The 23,578-nt window shown below is 39.6% G+C and overlaps 1 protein-coding gene across 2 annotated transcripts in view; it reads right to left on the bottom strand.

The window, feature by feature from the left end:
* The window catches only part of LOC140942349 (myotubularin-related protein 13-like), a 45,328-nt gene that overhangs the window by 6,402 nt on the left and 15,348 nt on the right, over nucleotides 1-23,578 (bottom strand). For both annotated transcript variants that reach the window (XM_073391303.1, XM_073391305.1), the window contains exons 13-35: nucleotides 23,027-23,320; nucleotides 22,111-22,260; nucleotides 21,364-21,432; nucleotides 20,407-20,760; nucleotides 18,017-18,191; nucleotides 17,366-17,440; nucleotides 15,967-16,149; nucleotides 15,597-15,670; nucleotides 14,730-14,919; nucleotides 14,143-14,276; nucleotides 13,119-13,627; nucleotides 11,801-12,066; nucleotides 10,324-10,511; nucleotides 9,646-9,693; nucleotides 8,688-8,807; nucleotides 7,986-8,090; nucleotides 6,992-7,174; nucleotides 6,290-6,535; nucleotides 5,663-5,815; nucleotides 4,629-4,802; nucleotides 3,366-3,446; nucleotides 2,943-3,072; nucleotides 2,263-2,399 (exon numbers count right to left, since the gene is read on the bottom strand). In XM_073391303.1, coding sequence (XP_073247404.1) covers nucleotides 2,263-2,399; nucleotides 2,943-3,072; nucleotides 3,366-3,446; nucleotides 4,629-4,802; nucleotides 5,663-5,815; nucleotides 6,290-6,535; nucleotides 6,992-7,174; nucleotides 7,986-8,090; nucleotides 8,688-8,807; nucleotides 9,646-9,693; nucleotides 10,324-10,511; nucleotides 11,801-12,066; nucleotides 13,119-13,627; nucleotides 14,143-14,276; nucleotides 14,730-14,919; nucleotides 15,597-15,670; nucleotides 15,967-16,149; nucleotides 17,366-17,440; nucleotides 18,017-18,191; nucleotides 20,407-20,760; nucleotides 21,364-21,432; nucleotides 22,111-22,260; nucleotides 23,027-23,320 — 4,038 coding nt within the window. The remainder of the gene's footprint in view (nucleotides 1-2,262; nucleotides 2,400-2,942; nucleotides 3,073-3,365; nucleotides 3,447-4,628; nucleotides 4,803-5,662; nucleotides 5,816-6,289; nucleotides 6,536-6,991; nucleotides 7,175-7,985; nucleotides 8,091-8,687; nucleotides 8,808-9,645; nucleotides 9,694-10,323; nucleotides 10,512-11,800; nucleotides 12,067-13,118; nucleotides 13,628-14,142; nucleotides 14,277-14,729; nucleotides 14,920-15,596; nucleotides 15,671-15,966; nucleotides 16,150-17,365; nucleotides 17,441-18,016; nucleotides 18,192-20,406; nucleotides 20,761-21,363; nucleotides 21,433-22,110; nucleotides 22,261-23,026; nucleotides 23,321-23,578) is intronic.

The following is a 23,578-nucleotide window of genomic DNA, read 5'->3' as shown; positions in this document are numbered from 1 at the left end:
ATACTTTTAACCAGTTCTTCCATGGTTATGTTATCCGTGTTGATGGGAAGAGGTTCATGTATTATGGAAGCAGTTGGTTTTATTGTGACACTGGGTGGTTGACCTAGCAGGTTTGAGAAGTGTAACTTCCATTTACTGACACGGTCTTCAGGACTTTTGGCTTTTATTCGACCCCTGTTTGTGCCCTTTCTTCTTGTGAACTCGTTTACCGTTTCCCATGCAAGACCGGATTTTTGGTGTTGTATAGCGTCAGTAATTGCATGAATCTTTTCATTCACATACTTCTCTTGTTCTCGATCGTAAGATTCCTGTAGCTCTTGCTTGGCCTCCTCCAGTTTTACAGCACTGCTTCTGGTATTTCTTCTCAAGGATACCTCATAAGCATTCTTCACCATTTCCCTTTTTTCTATGATGTTTTCATTTTCCCACGGAACGTGTTGCTTTATCTTGGCCTTCACAGGTACACTGATTTCTGCAGCTTTTTCATGGGCTGTCATGATATTCTCATACATCTGGTTTGCATCCTCATTACCATGTAAGTCCTGTAGAGTTTGGTATCGGTTGCAGACTTCAACAGTATACATGTCTTTGATGATGTTATCATTGAGAAGCTTGTTCCAATCGTATCTGATCTTTTTCTTACCAGATGGTTTACTTTGCCGCAGGCTTAGTCTTATTTTAGCTGTGACAATACGGTGATCAGATCCCACAGAACAGAAGGTGTTATAAGCTTCACAGTTTAAAGCACTATTTTTCCATTTGTTGTTTATTAGGATATAGTCTATTTGACATTTGGCTCCAGAAGGTGATGTATGAGTCCAAAGCTTACCTTCGCGCTTTTTAAAACTGGTGTTCAGCGGTTTGAGATTGCATTCTAACATGTAGTTTAGGAGCAATTGCCCATTCTCGTTGGTGTGTTTGTTGTAGACTGACCCCTTAGCATCACTTGCACCAATCTTTCCATTCATATCTCCGCCAATTAGTAAGACATTGTGTTTAGGAACAGCCTTAGTCAATTCTGATAATTCTGCATAGAATTCCTCTCTGTCATCAACGTTAGATACATTGGTGGGGCTGTAGCAGGATATGACAGTAACAGCAGGATTTCCATTGAAAGTGGCAATGAGAATCCTTGGATTGATGGTTTCTACCGAGTTCAGTGCTTTGTGTGCTTTCGGACTGAGAAGTAAGCCAACACCTCGTATTGTTGAGTTATTTGTAGCTTTTTCAGCGGAAGATGTAATCATAACCCAACCTTTCTTCATGTCATGGTACTTCAACTCGATGTCATCATGGTAGATCCGATGTTCTTGGATGCATATGACATCAATGTTCTGTTCCTGAGCTAGTGCAGTTAGTTCACCTGTCCTTCCGATGGAGCTCAGAGTGCGACAGTTGAAAGTGGAAACAAGAGTAGTCTTTTTACACTTAAAAAGCCGGCAATCCTTCAAAATGTTTTGGCCAGTAGCATTCTTTTCGATCCCAGCCTGGCATCCCACTGGGGGACGCGCTCCTTGGTGACCCACGCGACGAGCGATGTGGTATGAAGAAGTTGTAGAATTGCTAGTCATGTTGTTTTTCAATTGCTTTCACACTTCCACGAGGAAGTACGATTCAGTACTAGTGGTCGCAACTCCTACTAGTAACCGCAGTTTTCTACTAATGAGAAATGGTTGATCCATGCCGTAGTGTTCAACAGTGTCATACATCATCCGCCATCGATCAAAACACAGATAGCCACAATATCTGTCTGCCGGTATTTGCCTATCAGTGCCACAGAAGAGCTGCTGCCCACTCCTGGATTTTTTGTCATCGAGGTTTACTCCTCTAATTGATTAAGATTTCGTCTGGTTCCTACCCTTCAACCTGTCTGGCATGGTTAAACCTGCCAGGAGACTTGCTCCCGCCAGCTTAGCTCTCCGGGTCATAGGAACACACAAGCTAATCCACCACGTCAAGGTACTTAATCAGTGTTATTGGCATGCCTCTTTATTTCGTGGTATCTTATTTACGGTGAAGAGGTACAATGGCCAACAGTACTTGAAATTTTTGGTGGGAGTATTCACATTACCATTTGTTATTAATTTAACGAAACACAACAAAATTACTTTAAAAAGGGGGCCCAAAACTCTAGAAACAGGAAAATTACAAGAATCAAATTTCGATAAGTTGAACCACGTCTTTCTTGGAAATTTCGCTCTTTTATCTGCATTACGAGACAAAAAGAAAAATTAATGATCCATGCATTAAAACATTACTCACCTCACTGGGTAGGCTCATGGTGCTCTTGGTCATACCAGAGCCAGGCTGCTCGGGTAGGTCTCGCTTCTTACACTGCCAAGGGACCTGGGGCTGGCACCGTTCATGGCAGTTGTAGCCACACTCTGTGCATTTCATTCCTGCAAAATGCAACAAAGTAAGCTATGAGCTTTTTGACAAGCCTGTTCGCAGGGGTTTGTACCAACATTTCACTTACGATTGTAATTAACAACGTGAATCCTGAAAACTTACACAGATTTTGTTACATGCTTCAAGTAGTTTTCAACACAGGTTAAAGACTCCACGTACCATGTATGCCCATACGAAAAACCACTCTAAATCATAATAGTTACCTAAATAACTAAATTTTTTGTTGCTTTATTGTTTCTAACAGTAACCGGTTACAAACAGCACTTGATGTAGTGGGTGACAGTGACAGAGGCATAACATGGTAAAGAGCATTTTTTTGTGAATTTCTGGACCAATTCAGGTTTCTGAGAAACTGCCCACCTACCCCTTCCCTCAGCCAACATTTTGCCCAAAGTGAGAGGTAAGTGTTAATGTTGACTTAGGGGAGGGGCAGGTAGGCAGTTTCCCAGAAACCCTAATCGATCCGATTAGATGGCAACAAATTTTCGTATCTAAGATTTTAGAAGCATATTTCTTGATTCTGGTTGTTTTACCTCGATTCAAGATCCCAATGATCATCTGATAGCAGTGATCACAGTTGGAGGGAGGCATAAACGTATGCGCTACAAAGTTGTGCGGTTGAGAGAAGCCCTGGGCTCCACGTTCCTCTAGCTGCAGCTTTCCCTGGAATGACAATGTTATAGTTGATGTCACATTATAAAATTGAATCCAACCAACATGGACAAGATTCAAGACATTTTCATCGTCTCCTGCTCCAAGAATAATTACAACATCAATAAATTTAGAAGATAGTACAATGACATGAAAAGAGTGTAGTGTTGATCGTGCGAAGTGTGTGGGATTCCAGTCTACAGAAGGCCTAGGGATTGTGTCAAAATCCCCGTGGAAACCCGGTTCTCTTTCTGCGCAAGTGCACCAGTAATTAGCATAAAATACTGATTAAGAAGATGACATACCTTAAGAATGACCTCCATGGTACCTTTCTTGTGAAGGTTTAGGCGTTGATGGGTATTCCACCTTCTGTTCAAATGCAAAGGCTACAAGCAAAGTAATGGAAATGAAAATCTAGTGGCTGTTAGACAGCTAGGAAGTCATCAGAATTGTCGCGCTAACAAGGAGCCTTTCATTTCCTGCATTCTCGCCATACCCGCATGTGCAGCTTGCCGACTCAACTGATGACTGAAACAGCTTTGTGTATTGGCCCTGTGGAAATCATTGTTGGTTCGCTTTTGTTTTTTACTGTGGGTATTGTACTACGTCATTTGGTGGTGACTCCAGTCCGCAAAACCAAGACACCCCCCACCCCCGCTAAAAAGGGACCAGTAGTACTCTGGTAAACGGTCACTGCTGAGAAAGGAAAACTGAAACAGCACCGGTAATCCACAAGGGTATATGTACTCCATTTCCCTTTTAATTTTACAGCTGTACTTTCAGCTTACCAACACCACTACATAATTTCTGTATTTTAGGGTGTTTGCAAACACAATATTTTTTAAAAGAGCTTTTTCTTGAAAGGCACCATAAAGTTCAGCTTGTAAATGGGACTATTTTTTCTAGTTTTTGCTCTCCTCGAATTCATTTGGATGAAGGTATCATATACACTGGGAATCCACCAACTGCTGATTGCTGATTAAGTTCCATGTTATGTGTTTAATCCACTAGGGTAGCAACTAGCGAATTAAGGTTGATAACTACTCTTTTCCCCATGGAATGTACTACAGAGACACAACACAGCTCCTTGGAAACAACTTCATGCCTTACCAAAAGGGTTTTTCGCATGCTCCGGTGAAGACATTACATCTTTTAGTAAAGAAAATTCCAAAACTCAGAGCAAAATTTGAGACAAAAAACGAATATTTCGTCCGAATTGTTTGAACTTCATCAGCGTTGTGAAGCGTTTGGTTGTGTAACAGAAAAGGTGTTACGTATCCCCAAGAGAGAATTGTAAATTGCTAGTAGGTCCTGTCCCTCGTCCTCAACTTTGTTTGATAGCAATGGCCTCCTTGATGCCACACTGATGGTGTTGTTTTCGTCAGATAGAACTTTTATGTGTTGGTTGATGTTATGACCCATTGCCCGGCAGTGCTCGAAAATGGGAGAAGTATCACAGGACTGGAGTTCTTTGATCGGAGTGCTCTGAGTTTTGGAATTTTTCAAACTAACCATTACGCCTGGTGAACTGACATCAACACTTCGTATTGTCTCTTAATAAAGCTCACCAATTTCTTTCTGGGAGGATATGACAAGCCGTGCCAGTGATGTTCCCACTTCTTGGGTTTTTGATCTGCTTCTTCCTCTAGTCTGTACAGTTCTTGAAGAATCCATGAACACTCATCATTTGAAAATTGTGTGACGTCACCATAGACACCAGACATGCAGCTTCCATACGTTTCCTAGAAATAAAGACAAAACCAGTCATTGTCTCAATAACCTCTGACCGTTTTTGGTCTTCGTTTTACAGCGTGTGAATGACTTGCACCATGTGAGGGGATCCAAGACAGTCTTGGATTCTGGATTCTACGCCATGAATTCCAGACCCCAGGTACTAGATTCCATATTTCTTCACCGTGCAGTTCTCATATACGATTTTTACACATTCATAAATTAGATTCCGGATTCTTCATCAGTGGAATTTGGGTTCCAATTGTTAGCGGGATTCCGGATTCCTTGAGCTGGATTCCGGATTCCACTTCCAAGATTCCTGATTTTACAAGAAAAGATTTCCCGGATTCCGGAATCTGGATTCCCTTACAAGGGGCGAGAGTGACAGCAGGTTTCCAGCCAAAAATAACTCGCAAGCAAGTGATAGTTATCATTGAACATTGAATGTGAAGACCTGCTTTGATACTGACCACTCTTAAGCTTCAGTAAAACGGGCCACAAAAATGTACAAAAAAAATGTACGTTTCACCACCCACGTTCAAACCTGTCTCTCAACAACCCAGCCTCCTACAGGTTGCAAAACGTTGTTGCACAGAGTAGAGAGTATTTCTACTTTCTTGCAACAAAATTTGCACAGGTTGTATGTTTTACCAGCTCAAGGCAAACTTGTTCTGCAGCAAGTGACGTAACACAGTGACTCCCTCGCAATTTTATCCAGTCAGAGTCAGTATTCACGAAACCTGCAAGCAACAACCCGATTTACTGCAATACGGGTTTCAACGTGGGTGGTAAAGCGCGCAATATTTCCTTTTCGAATCGTTTTGCAGAAGAAGGATGAGTAGATTGACACTGGCTCTTGCAAAAAGAGTACCTGTCTTCCATCACCACTCTGTTGTTCATTTTCTGTGGTGGTCGTGACGTTATTAATCAGCTCCAGGTCGTATGTTGGACCTGTTGACAGATTCTCTGTTGTGTAATACTTCCACACCTTTAAATTGGGTACTTTGCAGAATGGCCGCAAAACCTGCAACAAGAACAACAACAACAACAACAACAGACATCAGCCTTGTTAGCTATTTAGAGGTCTTATATATTGCTAATCATCCTTAGACAATTTAGAGCGCGCTTCTCAAAGAAAAATCCAATCGGACTTAATTAATCTAAATATAAATCACCCTCCGAGTGGATACATTTGATGAAACCTAAATCCAGATTTAGGCACACATTATTCCTTTCATCCCAGTGAATCCAAAGAATCTGAGATCATGAAAATAATTTTGGATTCTCCACTCGCCTGTAAGCAAGCTCTCTTGCTGATGGCTCAATCGGGGAGGAAGAGGGCGAGGAATAGAAACGGAGATAAAGCTTCTCCTTCCCAAGGAAAAACACTTCGATCTGTGTTTCCCTTTGTAATTTCTAGTATCGGTTTCTCTTGTTTTCCACAAGTGAATAATAAGTAATCATGCACCATGGCGGTTTTTTATATAAAATGACCAACCTTGTGTTGACCAGGTGAATAGAGAAAGTTGTTGTACAATGGTGATCTGCTCTTCTGAAAATCCATGTAATCCCACAAAGATTTGCCTCTTGGCTTCCCATCCTCTTCCACCATCCAGCCAGACTCCATTCGTTCATGTTCAGAATCCAGAAGGAAGGTACGGAATCTCATAGAAACATGGTGGTATGCTATGGTACTCAGAAAGTGATCATTGAACTCAAACGACAAAGGAAACTGGAGCATGATCTACGAAAGAACATTATTTTTCCGTTAGAAACCATCGTCATCATCAATGACACTACTATTGTCATTGTTGTTACCACCACCACCACCACCACTATCGTCGTCATCATCATCATCATCATCATCATCATCATCATCGTCATCGTCACCACCATTATCATCATCATCGTTGTTTAATTACAGACACTTCCGTTTCGACTGCCAAAAATGCCATAGTTTGCACAAGATGCATTCTGCGTTATACCCTGTATGTACTGTATGTTTCTTGAACTCGACTTTCTCTACACAATTAATTGTGCAAAAATCCCCAGTGCAGTGAATAGACTGTTACATAAAGATTTTTCGATAAAAAACAATGTGTGGCAATGTGAAAATGGTTTATTGATAAAGTATTCTCAAGTACATATAGCACTGCCTTTCTATAACAGCTTTGAGGTTCATTCTAAGCAAAACAGATACCTGATGAACACAGTCTAGAAACTGTAAGAATACTGGTGTGAATCCAGCTTGTGCTGAGGCAATTTGATTTCCACGGTGAGTGAATCTGTGGCCAAATGCTAGCCATTCCTTTTCAATCAGCAGTTTAAAGCCATCTATTGTCCGATAGTGAGGATCAAGCATGAGCTCTGCAAGAGATAGTACCTAAATAAAGGAAGAAATAAAAGGGAAAGACAGTAAGGATAACTATGATTGATTCTGATAGGTTTAATTCCTCTGGCTAATTTTTCAACACAAGCTAGCGAATAACAAACTTGGAGGACTTTTTTTCTATATCTGAAAATTGAGGTCAGTTATTGAATAACAGAAAAATCATTGAACAATCAACATCACCTGTACCCGAAAACAGCCAAGGGAGTAACAAATGTTTAGAAGAAATTCTAGTTAGAGTTACGGTTACGAAAAATGAGGTTGAGGTCTGGCTTCAAGATGTTAACAACTGAGCCAGGAATGGAAAGATTCAGAAAACGCGCGAGAAACGAAAATGACAACACGAGTGGCTGAAGGCAGGAGACGGGAGAGGTACCCTCGTTTCTCGCGTCTCGCGGCGTGGCCACTCGACACTCGCGCGTGCATGCACTCCCCTCACTAAATTTGAAGAAAAAGAGAGACTGCTCTTAGTCTAGTTTCGGTACAATCAGGGACATTTGTCTAAAATGGGCGCTTTTATCAACAATTTCATTCATTTATTATTTCATTCTATTTAAACGCCGTAAATCCCCCCACCCCCGAATCAATGTTGTTTGAAGTAAAAGAAAGACTTGAGGGTCTAAAACACAACATTGATATTGGGGGGAGGGGGTGGGAGGACACAGGGGAAAGGGACACGTATGTCCACTATGCAAAAAAGGCCATTTTACAGAAGTTTCTCAACACCTTTGTCCCTCATTGTAGTTTTCCCACAACAAAATTGACACGCAATACTGTGATAAACAAAACCACACTGGACACTTACTTGAGCAGTGGCATCCCATCCATCTTCAAAGCAGACAAGCACTGATGATCCTTGGATGTCAATCAGGTCAACAAAACAGTTTGCAACTGTCATGATTGCAGATAGCTATTGAAAGAGTTCATAATTAATGGGTAAAATTAAACAAAGAGGAGTCTGAGCCGAGGCTTACACACCTTTGTGTAACTCACAAAAAAACGGTCCAAAAATGAAAGGGTGTATTCACTATTTTCACATCGATCATAATGCACCTTGTTTACCCCCCAAAATTTTGCATAACCATTGTCTTGGATTTCTCTTAGGACGACTGTAAAACCTAGGAGAAATTGGAAACAATAGTTGTGCAAAATTTTGGAGGGTAAACACGATGCATTATAGTCTGTGTCAAGATGGTGAATTCCTTTAGAATCTGATATGAATCAGGATTAATTATCGAGAATCCACTCTGGGAAAGGATTCATCGGTTCCTTTAATGCAACATGATGCAAATGATCTTGAATCGCTGATCTGAAACCAGATCATCCCAAAGGAACGCACCTAAGAGAATACTGGAGGGCGGTATTCCTTTAACTGCAATGAGATGGCCATTAACCAACTATTGAACTGATATTTTGACAACTATTGTCTGTGACTAACTTTCACAAAAAAAGTTCATGTTTTCTAATTCTAAAATCCCCTACACACTCTGCATGGCCATTCACGAACCTGTGGAAGCCATTCAGACTCCTCAACCTGTTGAATGAAGCTCAGGTTTGTCTCTGTACTGGGACAAGTAGCTCGCTGGAACTTCTTGAAACTTGCTCTCACTGCCCTGATGTCAGGAAGCTGGGGAAAAACACATTTGGCAATGCTTTTCAACATCTAGTTTAACTTTGAGAAGGATGTTATTCAGTCAGTGACACAAGCAGCCCAGAAGAAAAAATCTGAGTACTCCCAATACGAGATGAATCTATGACCTTCAGGGCCCAGTTCCTGAAAGGCCGATTACCGTTAATCCAGGATTAAAATTTTGTTCCGTTTTTATATTTTATCTTTCTCTGTATTGCTTAGGGTAACATTTTGTGTTATCATTTCTGTATCTCGTAGTAAAGGCTCAACAGTAGTTTGTAACCTCGAGTTGATTATTCTTAGACGAGAAAACCATGCTTGAAATTTGGCTTAATCCTGGGTTAAACTTAACCACCTTTCGAGGAACCGCAATCAATGTTGTCAACATAAATAATGCTGTCCTCTGAATTCAATCAATCCTTTCTCTCCCAGTAGGAGTAAATCATGATGTTGTGCAATTTTAATGGTGAGCAAAATTTCTATGATGTATAGTCATTCTAATGAAGCCTTTTAAGTAATTACATTCCAAACAGTAGTGGATCCAGGGGAGGGGCCCAGGGGGCCTGAGCCCTCCCCCTTATTTTTAGACCAAACTGAGGCCCAAAGGGGCAAAAAAAATTTTTTGGGAGACCGGCCCCTCCCTTATCTAAGGGTCTGGATGACCGTGCCCCCAACGCCCCCACCCCCACCCCCTTATCTCAAGGTCTGGATCTGCCGCTGCCAAAAACATGTCACCTCTGCAGAATGATATATTATATTTTTTACTTGGTCTTTCTTGGAAGTAAAAAATTATCCCATCAAGTGACAAGAATATTGAAGGCTTTTCATGTCTCACCTCGATCGGAACAAACTCACACTTGGGATATGCTTCTTGCTTAACGTTCTGGGGAGAAGAAACAAATGCAGAACTATTAGAGAAAAAAAAGATATTGAATCATTCCCCAAGGCTGCTGTCACTTGTCCGTTGGGGTCAAGTTCTTTAACCCATTCATTTCTGGGAATTTTGCGAAAAAATGCCTTCGGAAACTACAATCGATCCATTTGCTGGTGACTGTCTGGCTATAAACAACCAAAACGTCATTTGTATGCCAAGCACTTCACAGTCTTCTGATCAAGATGCTAAATGTCGCCTTCGGAAGATTGGGTGTGCACAGAAAGCCAAATTTTGAATTTTAACTTTCACTTTCTCTCCTCCCCTCTTCTTTTGCTTTTCTTGCCTTATTTTTTTTTCTTTTGCTGGGCATTTACTAAGGTTTCACTTTGGTGAAAAAAGGTTTTAGGGAAAGCTTTTAGACGGGAGGAAGTGCAGGTGATTTTCATTTGAGTTTTCAAGTCAAACAGTGCATTCCTCTCCGGTCTCCTTGACTGAATCCTGCACATCCAGGCATGGTTTGAAAGATCTCTTCCCCCTGCAATAATCTTTTCCAAAGACAAACGACAATTGTTGATCTGAAACAATATTCTCTTTGGCTGTAGATTGCTTTGACCTGTTCATATGGTAGAGCAAACCTACCCTTAATAAAGACTTGTCACCAAAGATGTAGAGGGCGGCTGGTTCCCATCCTTTTTTTAAGATAGTCTTGTCAACAAGTTGACCAGAGTCAACCTCGTCTGGGAAAAAACCATCTCGCAGGACAACTCCATGGTGGAGTGAGTTGGCACGAGCAATGTTCTTACTTTTTCCCAGGGGTGTGGCTGCCACTAAAGATAGCAACAAAAGGATGGTAAGTAACGTTTAATATCACAAGATTTTAAAGCTGAGGATGAACTGCAGAAAAAGGCATAGCTTGCTGACTAAGTGCAACCTTCAAGGATTAACAACAGTTTCTGCTACTGCATTGGTTGGTAAAATACAAGAAATTGAAATTATTAACTGAGATGGGAAATGAAATCTATTTTTGGTGGCTAATTGATGGGGTCACAAAATTACTAGTAACCCAGTAGTTTTTACTTGGGTCCACAAATAAGGACAGAAAAAAAAAACATTTGAAACTAAATATCGCAGGTAAGAATCCCAACTGGCCAGAGGCAAACAAGTTGGCTATTTATAAACATGACTAAGGAGTTACAACTTGGGAATACCAAGAACAACTCCAGCCAGCAGTTGGGGAAAGGATTTAACTCGGGCCTCTGAATTGCAATTCCGGTCTTCTAACTGCTCAGCCACACCACCTTCTTAAAACCTTATACCCTCAGCTGATCACACCAAATACAAGAGCTCACATGTTTTACCTCTATTCATGGTGGCATAAAGCTACTGAGAAGGGCTGCTATTTCGACAAGATGTAGGGAGGCTGCATGGCCGAGTGGTCACCATGTCGGACTCTTAACCCGGCAGTCCTGGGTTTGAGTCCTGCTCTGGCCACTTGCTGGATTTGTTCTCGGTCATCCCGAGTTCAAATCTTCAGCCACGCTTTTAAATAGCCAGCTGGTTGTCTCCTGCCAGTTCGCAATTTTAATACTGTTATGTCCTATTTGCATCATTTGTTTCAGAATTATTTGAGTAGAGTGCCTGCAAACTAGCTGGATAAGCTACATGTAAGTGCACTTTCCACCCCCAAAAAACCTTTAACCTTTAACTGTATCTTTTTTCCTTCATGCAAAAACTCAAACAAAGCTATTAAATGAGTAGCAAAATCTGTGGTATTATTCACTGATTTCATGAGGTCTCCTTTTCTGGACTTCTTAAGCAACCTTGAGAAATTTTCATGGTTTTTCACATACTGTTGAAACCAAATGACACAACACAAAACAAGAACCACAAAGTCAGAAAGAGTATACTGATCTTTATGAAATCCAATTTGAACAAGAGACAGCTATTCAAATATTGGCCCGATAAACATCATACTCGACAATTTTGTAAAACTCAGTGTCATCTTTCTGTCTTTGTGGGTTTTCTGTTAATAATCACATAATACATGGACTTGTGCCCAGTTCCCCTCAGTTTGAAAACAGGCAACGGAAGTCTTTGCATGCCAGTGGGTACCTACCTACGGCCGCAAAATATTTCTCCTGTTCAACAGAAGCTGATGAAGATATGGCATGATGTGTCACGCCGCTGCCACTCACAGTTTTGGTCTGTCTCATAATTGACCCTATAGTGCTTCTCTCAATGCCTCCTGCTCTAAGCAACGTTGCTTTGTTATACTGATGCCTCCATATTGCCACAGGAAATCTTCCTTGGCGGTGATTCCTAGCTATTCGTAGAATGCTATCATCTGAAATGCTATGTGGTACTAACACTACCGAGGGGTAACTGCAAATTGAAGTTACAAACTGTTTTAATAGGCTATACAATAGTACAACAAAAATACAATGTTGCAATGCCCTTTATTGGTGTCCAACAACCTTACACTAAAGTCTTACACCAAACAACTCCTAAAAAAGCTGCTCTAATATTCACTGTAGCACTTTGATTTTAACTACAAGAAAGTTTCAAGCTTTAGAACTGTCAGGATTGGGGAAACATTTTGACAAGTGAATGCTGGTACAAGAAAATTCAACTTCTTAGTAGTCGTTAAGCACAACAAACGAGAACAAGACAACAAAACAAACAATTTGCATGACTGTGGCCATCCTCCATGAAGTCGTCATGCTCACTATTACCGTGTCCAGTACATATCTCTGGTAGGCAACAATGACAATTTTCTAAGATGCAAATTTTCTGCCACCATGTTTTTAAAGGCTTCATTTTGGCTAGCTAAGAGAACCTTGGCCAAGCCATTTACATAGCAAAGACAGCCTGCCTATAGACCTTTTCTGAATTCCTCTCTGGTGAGCAAACATAAAGAAATGAGGTTGTAGCTCGAGTGGACAATTTCATACAAATCTCTGTATTTTGTCCACCCAAGCCCGAGTTGGAATGCAGAAAAGGTCTATTAACCCTGGGAAGAGGATAGACAGGGTGTCAGGGGTAAACGTGCATCGATGCATTTTCCAAAGCATGGTATATAAAAAGTTGGCATCCCCACAGTGAATCAGGGAACCTTCATTATTATGTGAATGATATATATGAAATAAATCATAATATAAAAATAAATAAATAAAAGCGGAAATGAAATCAAATGAAGAATGATCCTCGCAGCTGTGAATGCAATTTATGCAAGCCTGAAAAAGTCCTGAATTTTTTTCAGGCTTCTTATGCAATTGTATAAATTGCGTTAACAACTGCGAAGATCATTCTTCATTTGACTTCGTTATTATGTTAACAGGTACCAAGTGACATATCTATTTTATTTCTTTCATTTCTGGGTTGGACCCTACTGGAACCAAAATTAAAAAAAAAAAACGTTTACAATATATACTCACCTTCGACATGCTGTGTATGTTACATTGACCATGCATATCCTCCAAGGACCCACTGCTGAATCCTTAGCAATGTTTCCCAACTTCAGACGGGAGTAGTCATTGCAGTATGATAGTTTGCTTAGTCTCTCAACTCCCTGAACAACAGGTTCCACTTTGAGAGGAATATCATTAAGTTCCAAAACAGAATCATCATCATCTGTTGTTAATGATCCACTAGGGGATCTTTGACTGTCTAAATCATTGTGTCGGTGTCTTCGTTTCCGAAGTGAGCCCCTCAATTGGCTTGTCTTATGCCTTGAGGCATTTACAAGTTTGTTCTTTGTTTTTTTGAGAGTCCCTTGTCTCTCTATGTGCTTTTGAATGACAAAAGTTGGTGTCCTTGCAATACCTTTGCCACAAAAAGCAAAAGAACCGAATACTGTATTTGGTAAATGTCTTTTCTGGAGTTTCTTCCTGAATGTCTCAATGACTTCCTGTTCAACTTCTTCATCAAATGCAAGCTTCATCATCTGCCAGGGAAGAACACCAACAACCACCTCATAATTATTAAGTTTGACAAAACTCAGTGTTCTAAATATTAGGTATGATCCATTTGCTAGACTTGGACTATTCTTTACAAGGAAGGCCAATGAGTTACCTTAAAAAGCACTTAACACAAACATCATAGTTTACAAGACACATTTTACTAAAGTCATGGTCACCATTTCAACACTCTGTCATGGCGCATGGGACAAACGAGGTTTAAAAAAAATGGATGTTACAGTTTGAAACGGTAATATATATACTACTTAAATTCAAAGGGCCATGCAAATGAGCTGCTAGCAGTAAGCCCTTGCAGTAAGAGTAAAAGCTTCCAGTTTTTCTCTCTGTCAGTTTCTGTAGGAAAGCATCATTCCAAAAACAACAGCAACAGGTTCACTTTACTATAAAAGAAAAATTGCTTTGATCTCAGCACCCAGAAAATATAATCCCAGCAATAAAACACAAGAATACAATAGAAAAAGAAAATCTAGTACAGACTGACCTGAAAAGTACTAGATCGGAGCTGAATGCACTCATGAAGCCATTGGCCCAAATGCTGCAAATACTGAACTCCAATCTTCTTTTGAGTTATCAGCGCACCCACAGGGAAGCTTCTAGTCACAATCATCTCTGATGCTGAACGGAACAATTACAATACTTACAGTAATTATACTTTTACTCTTTTCTACACAAAATTAAAGACTTAAAGGTGCATTAGGTGCACGTAATATCATTCAATAGATAAGTCACCTAAAGCCCTGTCTGAGGGTCTTGTTGCAGTTAATATGGAAAAGTAACGATAGCCCAGTCAATTAGCAGTCACGGTGGTTCATGTCTCAAAAGTAAAAGAGAGATCAAATGGTATCTGATTACTTAAACAATAATTAATAATAATAATAATATCATTGCCTATTATTTGAAACTTACAACATGGCAAGAGAGACCAGGCTAGAAACTGCAGACCTTCGAATCACAGGTGCAAGGCTAGCCACAACATCATTGTGGCAAAACTTAAAAACTTGCATTGACAATAGCATACATGTATCTTGGCTGCTGACATTAACATAAAACACTGCTGCATGAACTCACCAAATTGGTCCACAGGAGTTCCCTTGAAAATCACCCTGTAGTTGGTCAAGAAAACAGCACCTTCTGCCGGCAGTAGGCATGGCCCTTCTCCTCCTTTACCTAGCTCGCGGCCATCAGGCACAAGGTAGGCACGCAGTCCATCACTAAGCATTTCCTCTCCTTGAAGCATGTCAGGTCTCATGATCTTGGCCTACGGTGAGTGACAAACATGGGACAGTCACATCATGTTGGGAGGGGTGGCAGTGATGCGACTGCGTCACCCACTCACTTTCCCTAACCAATAAAATTAACGAAAAACAGTCACCCCCGAAAATGGTGGCTTTTCAAAGAATTTTGCTGTCTTGTGACTATAAACTGAATTTTTTGCATACTGTTTTGAAATGGGGCTGTCCCTTAAAAGGCTGACACAAGCAAAATTGTCATTTAGCTGTGAATGACTCCCATTTTTTGAAATTGGATTAACTAATGTGGTACTTTACATGGGTAAAAAATTTACAAAATGACATTTTAACAGTGAGATAGGAGAACAAGACACAGTGGTAGTAACAATGATAGTGATAACAAACTCAACACAAATCATACTATAAAAAGACTTACACTTGAAGAAACTTCCAAATCAGCAAAAATAACTCAGATTACATAATAAATATTATTTACATAAAATAAAATTTTAAGTTCACTACACTGCAAAAATGTTCTTACTTAAAGTTTGTTCGTCCCTTACAAAATTGCTCTACTAACTTCGAAACATCTTTTTGGCTCCCATGGCCCACAATTCGGTGCAAATCCCCTTAGCTTCTGATGCATCATTTCTTTTCTTTCTTTTTTGGTTCTACAGTTGTTGTGACGTTATTAACTGTTGCTCACCTTTTGAATTGGAGCCAGATTCTTGTACTCCCTGTACACTGGCTCCAATGATTCAATGTGCATGGCAACCACACCTGTTTGACCATAAACATAACAAAAAAAGGGGTCTTAACACAGAATATACTACATGTATGTATATGTAAGTATCTGTGGGTTGATGGCTCCATCACTGGTTCCCCTAGAGAAACATGTCTTGACATAATTACGTCCTAAAGCGTCTTTGTACAAAGAGCTACCCAGTAACAGTTGTGAAGAAACCCACAACTCCTTCAGTCTACTAGGATGAAAATACTTCTTGTCGGCTATGGAATGATCAAATGTTGCTATATCACCCCAGGAACAAAGTCAAAGTTATCTCAGTCCAACTGACCTGGAATCATTGTATACAGAGACTTTAAGTGCTCTTGACTAATCCCAGCCTCAGTGCCAACACGGTCCACAAAGCGACAGACAAATTTTGTCACTTGGTCAGCAATGGTCCCACCATCTTCATCATCCATGTACATATCCCATCCCCCGCTATCTGTAATGTAGCTTCCTACTTCACTGTTTGCTGAAATCACATTAAAAGATGCAAGATACAAATCATCATGACATTGACCTCTCTCAAAGGCAGACCACAATTATTTATACATTAATTTCAAGACCAGCTTTAGCAGTCTAAATTTAATGCAAAATTAGTCAGCAAGCGATGTCAATGATCTGGAGGCATCTAACGCAGCACTGGTGTCTGCTCTTGGAAGTCACCTTTATTATGGTTGATAGTAGCATAAAAAATTTCCCTCACAGGCTGGACTTGGATTGCATCGAAGGAGACACGCATTAGTGAGCTTATTCAAGAACAATGATTTCATCTAAACATCATTTACTGTGAACAGTTTTATTAAAGCATATAGAGAAGACTAGAAAAGGATTTATCTTCTTAAAACAATCCACCAAAGAAGAGATCCGGATGTTCAAAGATTCTTTAAACCATGGCTTAAGTTAGACTTCATTTAAATATTTGGCCCAATAGGTTTAGCAAGCAAAACAACAACTTTACACGTGCATCACCCTTTTTGTACATTTCTTTGCCGTTGCTGCACGACTATAATGTAACGTAACATATGCCTAATTTCATGTTTTGTCGACAACATGAACACAAGAGAATGACTTTCTTTTTCTTTTCCCGAACTTTGATACAGTCTTTTAGAATTCAACTCCAGAAAACTTTTCCAACATTTGAAAAATTGAACGAGTTGGAATAAGTGTGATAAAGTTTGAAGTAGTGTGAATTTAAGTGATATTTTCGTAGCCGTCATCGTAATTGTTGCTTAAGCTCTGTATTGGTACAAAAACCCACATGCAAAAAGTCCCTGGCACATAAGCCTCACCTCCCAATCCTGATAACTCAAGATCCAAGTAGATCAAAAAAGGTTAATGCCAACCCCTCTACCCATCACCCTAAAACCCCTGCATGCTGTTCAAGCCTATGGCAAATAGCCTTCCACCACTGACACTCTTAACGGTTGTTGGCCAAGAGTTTTCATTATGATCGTTGTTTGGTGTTCGTAAGTTTTGTCAGAGCATGCAATCTAGGGAGCGTTTTCCCTTTTTTGCTCTGTTGTACTATTACAATGTTTTGTAATAAAGGTCAGGCGGTATGGTTAAACTTGACATGGCTCCCAGTTGTGTGTGAGAATTTCCTGATCCACAGTTATTGCAGCTTACAAAAAACGGAAACTAAAACTTGGGTTTTTTCAAGCAAAGAATTAAAAATTAATACATACCAACTGTCCCTCCATTTACTATACTTTCTGCATAGGTACCATTCACAGATCCCTCACCATCCACGTGAATTGAACCTAAAATTCAAAATGTCAGTAAATGAAAGCCGCTACAGCTGTACACATTATTATGTAAACCTGGACAAAAAAAATAACAGGAACTTGTTCCCAAAATCTATAACAAAATTACCCAATCTATAGGAATTGGCTATCCTGGCCTCCCTGATTTCAGCATTAATAGGAGAGTGTACTAGGACAGTTCGCATCATGTCTAAGTAACTGGACAGTAAGTGCCATTATGCATGGCACTTTAATGGGATTTGTTTTTTAAATTTAACTAAAAATGCTCGGAATATTAATTTTTGTGTTTTAATCCTAAAAAAGCTTACAATATCACAAAATTTGGTATAGTTATGATAAATTGGTAACAGAATTCCATGTCATCCAATACTCGCGATTCAACAAATCGGATGACTGCAAATTATTTTGTTAATCATTCACAAGATTATAGACTGAATAGAACTCCATTCAGTCCTATTACCATTACAAAATACATGTCATTCTTGATGAGACAATAACAAAATAAAATTAATTGATTAAAAAATAATGTGTCAAGAGAAGGGACATTTTGAGTTTGTATTAAAAAGGCCAAACCTGTTACAGGAGTGGGCACAGGAGTGGGTGCAGGCATCTTCTCACTAGCGTCAAGAGGTATCCTCATGTACACCATACGATTAGCATAGTGAATTGCTTGACTGTACACAATGCCTTCTTCACTGTTAATCAAACTGTCTTGCTCCATCTTGGAGTAGTTGGGCCATTTCTTGAGCTAAGGAAAGCATAAAAGAATAACAACATTGTACTTCTATATTAATTATTTTGCCGTCTTGTCTTGGGTGTATTCTTGGTGTTTTTGTGGCAGCAGCAAAGAGTTTGTAACAACTCTTGGAGCAAGCTGGTTCACTCAGTGGACATCTCGTACAGTTACATTAACCCCAGGTGGTGATGTATAAAAATAGTATCCTTCAAGTAATCATGTAATGGGGACTTCAAGTTCGTAAACATCAACTACTGAGGCCTTCTTTGGCAGGGTACTTATGTCCATAGCCTGCATTTTAAGTTGTTGGCTAGCATAATTATTGAAGACGAGGCCACACTGTTGGCATTTTACTATTATATTTGTGATTTTCCTCGTTGCTGTCACACTTTGTTGTTTGTCACCATTTCGCTTGTTTCATCTTGCTGTTTCAGCTCAAGGCCATGTCACTTATCTGAATTTTGCTGTCCCTTGTTTTGCACTGCGAACCCTCTACTGCGCATATTACTGCGACATCCAAGATGGTGGTGGTTCTTCCTGCTACAGCCAAAAGAACAAGCAAGGGCCGCTTTTGCAGAGCTAAAGCTTTTAGGCACAATAATAATGCTGCAGATCGGCTTGGGTCACAACTAGCCTGCATAGCAAGCGTTTCCTCACGAGGTTCGTCTAGAAAGCTGGGGCAAGAGCAAAAAAAAAAAGAATGACGGGGGAGGGGGAAGGGAAAGAAGGAACCGCTTGCCCGCAAACCCCACGATTTTGAAAAACTGCGTTCGCCCACGAACGCAGCCTCTGATTGGCGCAGTGCGGGTAGTGTTGATTACTTAGCATTCGAAACATCAATCAAACCAGGTTTGCTTTGTTTTCGTGCATCACAGATTTGGTCTCATCTAATTTGTGGTCGCAGATTACAAATGCTTTGGACTGATATTTATTGGAATCGTGTTTGTGCGAAGGTTTATGAGATCAGGGCCTTCAAAGTATAATTGGAGATCGAGCCGTGGAGACTAGGGAAGGCCAATTTATTGAGAATGACGGCGTGCGGATCTGACTGGTAAAAATGGACTGTTTGTTGGAGATAACATCAACATAAATCAGAACATCGGTACTCGACACTAGCTGAAGCCGCCATGGACAAGCGATTTGTCAGCTTTTTGAAATGAGAAGATTCTTTTTGTTTATTGGAAATTTAGCGGCATCTATTGTAGAGAACGTTTCGACACAGGTTGAAGAGCAGCCGCTCTGCAAAACTTATACCCGGCGGAGTGAATTGTTCCGGACAAATCATTTTTGACGTGTTGTTAAGGTTTCAGACGAGATAAAGCCACACGATAAAAAAAACAAGAAATTCCGCAGCAATCGCTCATGGTTTTAACTTTATTTTATCGTAAATCTTTTTTATTACAGTTCTTGCAATCGCCTGCAACGTGTTCTATTAGACGACAAAGTAATTTTACAAATCTGGTAATCCTGGGGTAATCTGTTCGTTATGTTTCTATTTTGACGAGCTGTCAATTTACAAATGAACTGAACCGTGAAATATCAAGGGGCGTTTTCCAGAATCATGGGGTTTGCGGGCAAGCGTTTCCTCTTCTCCCCTCCCCCTCCCCCTTCAATCTTTTTTTTGCTTCCGCTCTACCTTTTGCGCAATAACTCGATTGGAAACGCTTGCTACGCAGGCTAGGTCACAACTTGCATATTTTTTTAAAAACCTTATTTAATTTTAGTAACACTTCAAGAGGTTGCAGTCAGTAAGAAGTGTTGCTTTGAGCCATTAATTTTACCAGTTACCGCCTGATAAGGAGACACTGCATGAATAGTATTGCTAGGATACTTTTAATAGACAGTATAATATTTCGATCTCTCTTGCACTGAGATGGTAGAGAGCTTGAGCAATCATTTCAGCAACAGCAGCGAAAAAGTCATTTTGAAAAGTAAATTTGCCTTGTTTATTTTCATTAAATTTATGCAATGCTGGGGAATTTGAAGTTGATTTGAAGTTGATTCCAAGGCCTGTATCTATTTTTGGTAAAAAAAAAAACTGTTGTTCACACCCTACATAGCATGAAGTATCATGTTGTAGTCATGCAACAACCCTAAAGAAATCTACAAAAAAGCATGATGCACATGCAAAGTTGTTGTTTGGCAAATCTAAACCTATGCCTTTTTTGCCGTTCTCATTGCTGTCCCTGTCATTATTGCTTAAGCTTCCTATTAACATCCCACAAACCTGCTTAGCAGCAATGCTTAATGCACTTGGCACTGGCTTCTGCTCTGCTTGCTTAGGCTGTTCCAGATCACTGCTACTTCCAGACTCCTTGGGTTGAGATGCAAGATTATCTCTACTTCTTGAGATGCTGCGGTGCTTTGTTACTGGTGTTAAGCTTGCGCGGGATGTACGTTGCTCTTTCCTATCAAGTGTGTCTTCAGTTATGGCCTTTGGAGCTTCTTCATCAACATACAACTGCTTTATTTGTGCTTGGACATCTGCGTAAAATGCTTCTTCCCAAAAATTCTGCCGTTCCCAGATTGGGTGGTCTTGGACACAGGTGTAGGCAAACTGAATAACACCAGCATTGAGTTTCTAGCAACAAAACAAAAATTTGTTCATTTACTGAGTTAATGGGAAACTTGTAGCGCACTAGCAACAATTCAAACAGCTCTATACTACAAGTATGTAACACTTCAAGAAGAGTCCAGTAGTCAGCATACTGCAAATATAACCCCTGTTATAATCATGTGGTGTGACAACAACAACAACAAAAACTACCTTTCACGCACCATTCATATCATGGGCTATGGGTGGGCTACAGCAAGCTCATAACTTGACTGATAGCGGCTGCCAGTGGTGCCTTATATGCTGAAGTCCGAGCTTACTGTTTACTTGTTAATATGGGAAGAGAGTGCATCTTGTTGTCCTCTAATCCATGACATTACATTACAATACAACAAAGTAAGCCATTTCCGAGTTCTAAAAACTCTCACTTTCAAAATGAGGGTAAGTGCAAACCCTGTCCTGTGAAAATGACTTTTAACTGCATGAAAATAAAAAGCCATTTAATATCAAAGGCATCACACTTAACCTCACTTTGAAACAGGGGCTTGGGGTAACGTGGAAATCCCCTGTTACACCAGCTATCTTTCCTTAGAAGATCTAGACAGAATACTAGAATAGAAAGTCTGTTACCCTGCAGAATGTGGCAGTGAGAGGCAAGAGTGCCGCAGCCACTTCAGTATTACTCATGCTAGCATCATCCTACAGACAAAACATAAGACAGTTTGGAAAGATTACCACTGAAGTTAAAAAATGAAGACATTATTTTAATTAAATGACAGCAATCACACTTTTCAGTTCTTCAGGGCTTGAAATTATCTTTTTCATTCAAACTGTTAGGAACATTTTGGTTGTCAATTTATACCTTATGGTTAGTTGAAGTTTGTCCCCTACCTCTAAATTCATTTTTTTCCATGCAATGTTTATCAATGTGTGCTGCATGTTGGTTTGTTTACTTAAGGACTGTTCGCACATTTGCAACTGGTATAGTACTAGTTCATTGGTAGGATGTTACAGTGTACAAATATGTTGTCTTGTCTTTGACATTTTTCTGTTAACAGTCACATTAGTAACCAGTGAATCTTTATTTTTAGCCCTGTTCCTGCACTCTCAAGGCTTCAACTACATGTATCTATTTCTGTGATAAAGCATGATACACTGTAAAAATACACATGTATCTCAAAGTGGCCAAGTCATACATAATACTCAGCCAGGGGATATTATTTGCAGGAGATAAGGCTGACTAAGTAGACATTTATGTGCACTTACAGAGTTGAAATGAATGGCAAAAGAATAATAAGGCTGAATAAATTTGTTTATTTTGTTAAAATAAGAGGTTTTCAAGAAATAATCAAGAATCAGTCAAAGTTAACAACAAACCTCTAATGCCCTGTTCATGAGTCTGACAACTAAGTCAAACTGGTCATGCTCCAACAAAGATCTGTTCTGTTTTACTCTAAGAGAGAGTTCATGGCACAAGGCTAACTGAGCACCTTTGGACTTGAGAGCTCGAAGCACTGATTCAAGAGTCTGTTTAGGGTAACAAACACTATTTCAGCATAAACAAAATATAAAAAACATGATGGCCTTATTTGACTACGATAAACAAAAAACTTTTTCTTTTTCTTTCTTTAACAAATTTCTAGCAATCCAAACAAATTTTGTTTTTCTAAAAATAGTTACAATAAGACTTGTCATGTATCCCTGCACCATAACTAGTAAGAGACAGATCAAGACACTTGCCTTGGCAAAGTTTTGCCTTTCTTTTATGTGTCATAGAGAAAAAACCTTCGCTAATATGTGAATTATTAAAAAAGTACAATCATAAAGGAATGGTCTTAACTTTTTTTTCTGAATATAGCATTTCTAGTAAGAATTAAGTTTTGACGAGTCGCAGACCTGTTTTCAGCACCTTTTCAGTTAAAAAAAAAACAGAATGGTTTTCCAGAAGAAGGGAAATTAATACTTCAACCTACAATATTGTTTGGAAAGAATTGGGTTATGTCAGTCAGATGTGTGTAACGAATGGACCACACTCTAATTACTGACTGCATAATTTTGAAAACAGCAAAATACAGTGGAATGTACTTTCCATTTGTCAAGTATCATCCATTCATGGTTTAACTTTGTAATCAAGTGAAGTCTCATCACCTTCTTTTTAAAAAAAAATTTTGGATATGACACTACTTCACACAAGCTACTGCCTACATAGCAAATTTAAAAAAATATTATTTTTTAATATGTTTAACTTTACTGCTAAGAAGAAGATTCTGATGGTACTATTTAAGTGGAATACCTTCCTAGCCTCAGATATCTGGTTGTCAAAGATGTATGCCACACAATCTCTCAACACCTCCAGCTTCCGACTTGGAATATAATGCTGTTGCTTGCTTGATACTAAATTTGATGGCACAACACAGGGTTCAGGACTTTTAACCATGTAAGGTGCAGCTACATTCTCCTGCTGGTCTATGTAGCAGTTAATATCTGATTCACTCAGCTCAGGAAACACCAGTTTATCACATAAATCTGCCTCATCAGAGGGAACAACAGGCTGGACAGTGTTTTCATTGGTGTCACAAGAGGGTTCCTGTCAATGAATAAGTAAATGAGTATAGGTAATAGCATGATTTGTACTGATATTTGGCATAAACACCACCAGTGATATTTTGAAATTGTCTACGTAATTTCAAGAGCCATTGGGCAATTGAAATTTGAGACAATTTTGAAATATCAAGAGTGTTATTTATGTCAAATGTCATGTACAAATCATGCTATTATTCGTTTATATTACTACCCACAAAGGTTTTGTAATTTTCACACGTAGGTATTTCAAATTAAGCTGAAA

Source organism: Porites lutea, chromosome 6 (genome assembly GCF_958299795.1).
Source record: "Porites lutea chromosome 6, jaPorLute2.1, whole genome shotgun sequence".
Lineage (NCBI taxonomy): Eukaryota > Metazoa > Cnidaria > Anthozoa > Scleractinia > Poritidae > Porites > Porites lutea.
Note: the sequence above shows the minus strand (reverse complement) of the source record. Positions and strands in the feature narration are given on the sequence as shown.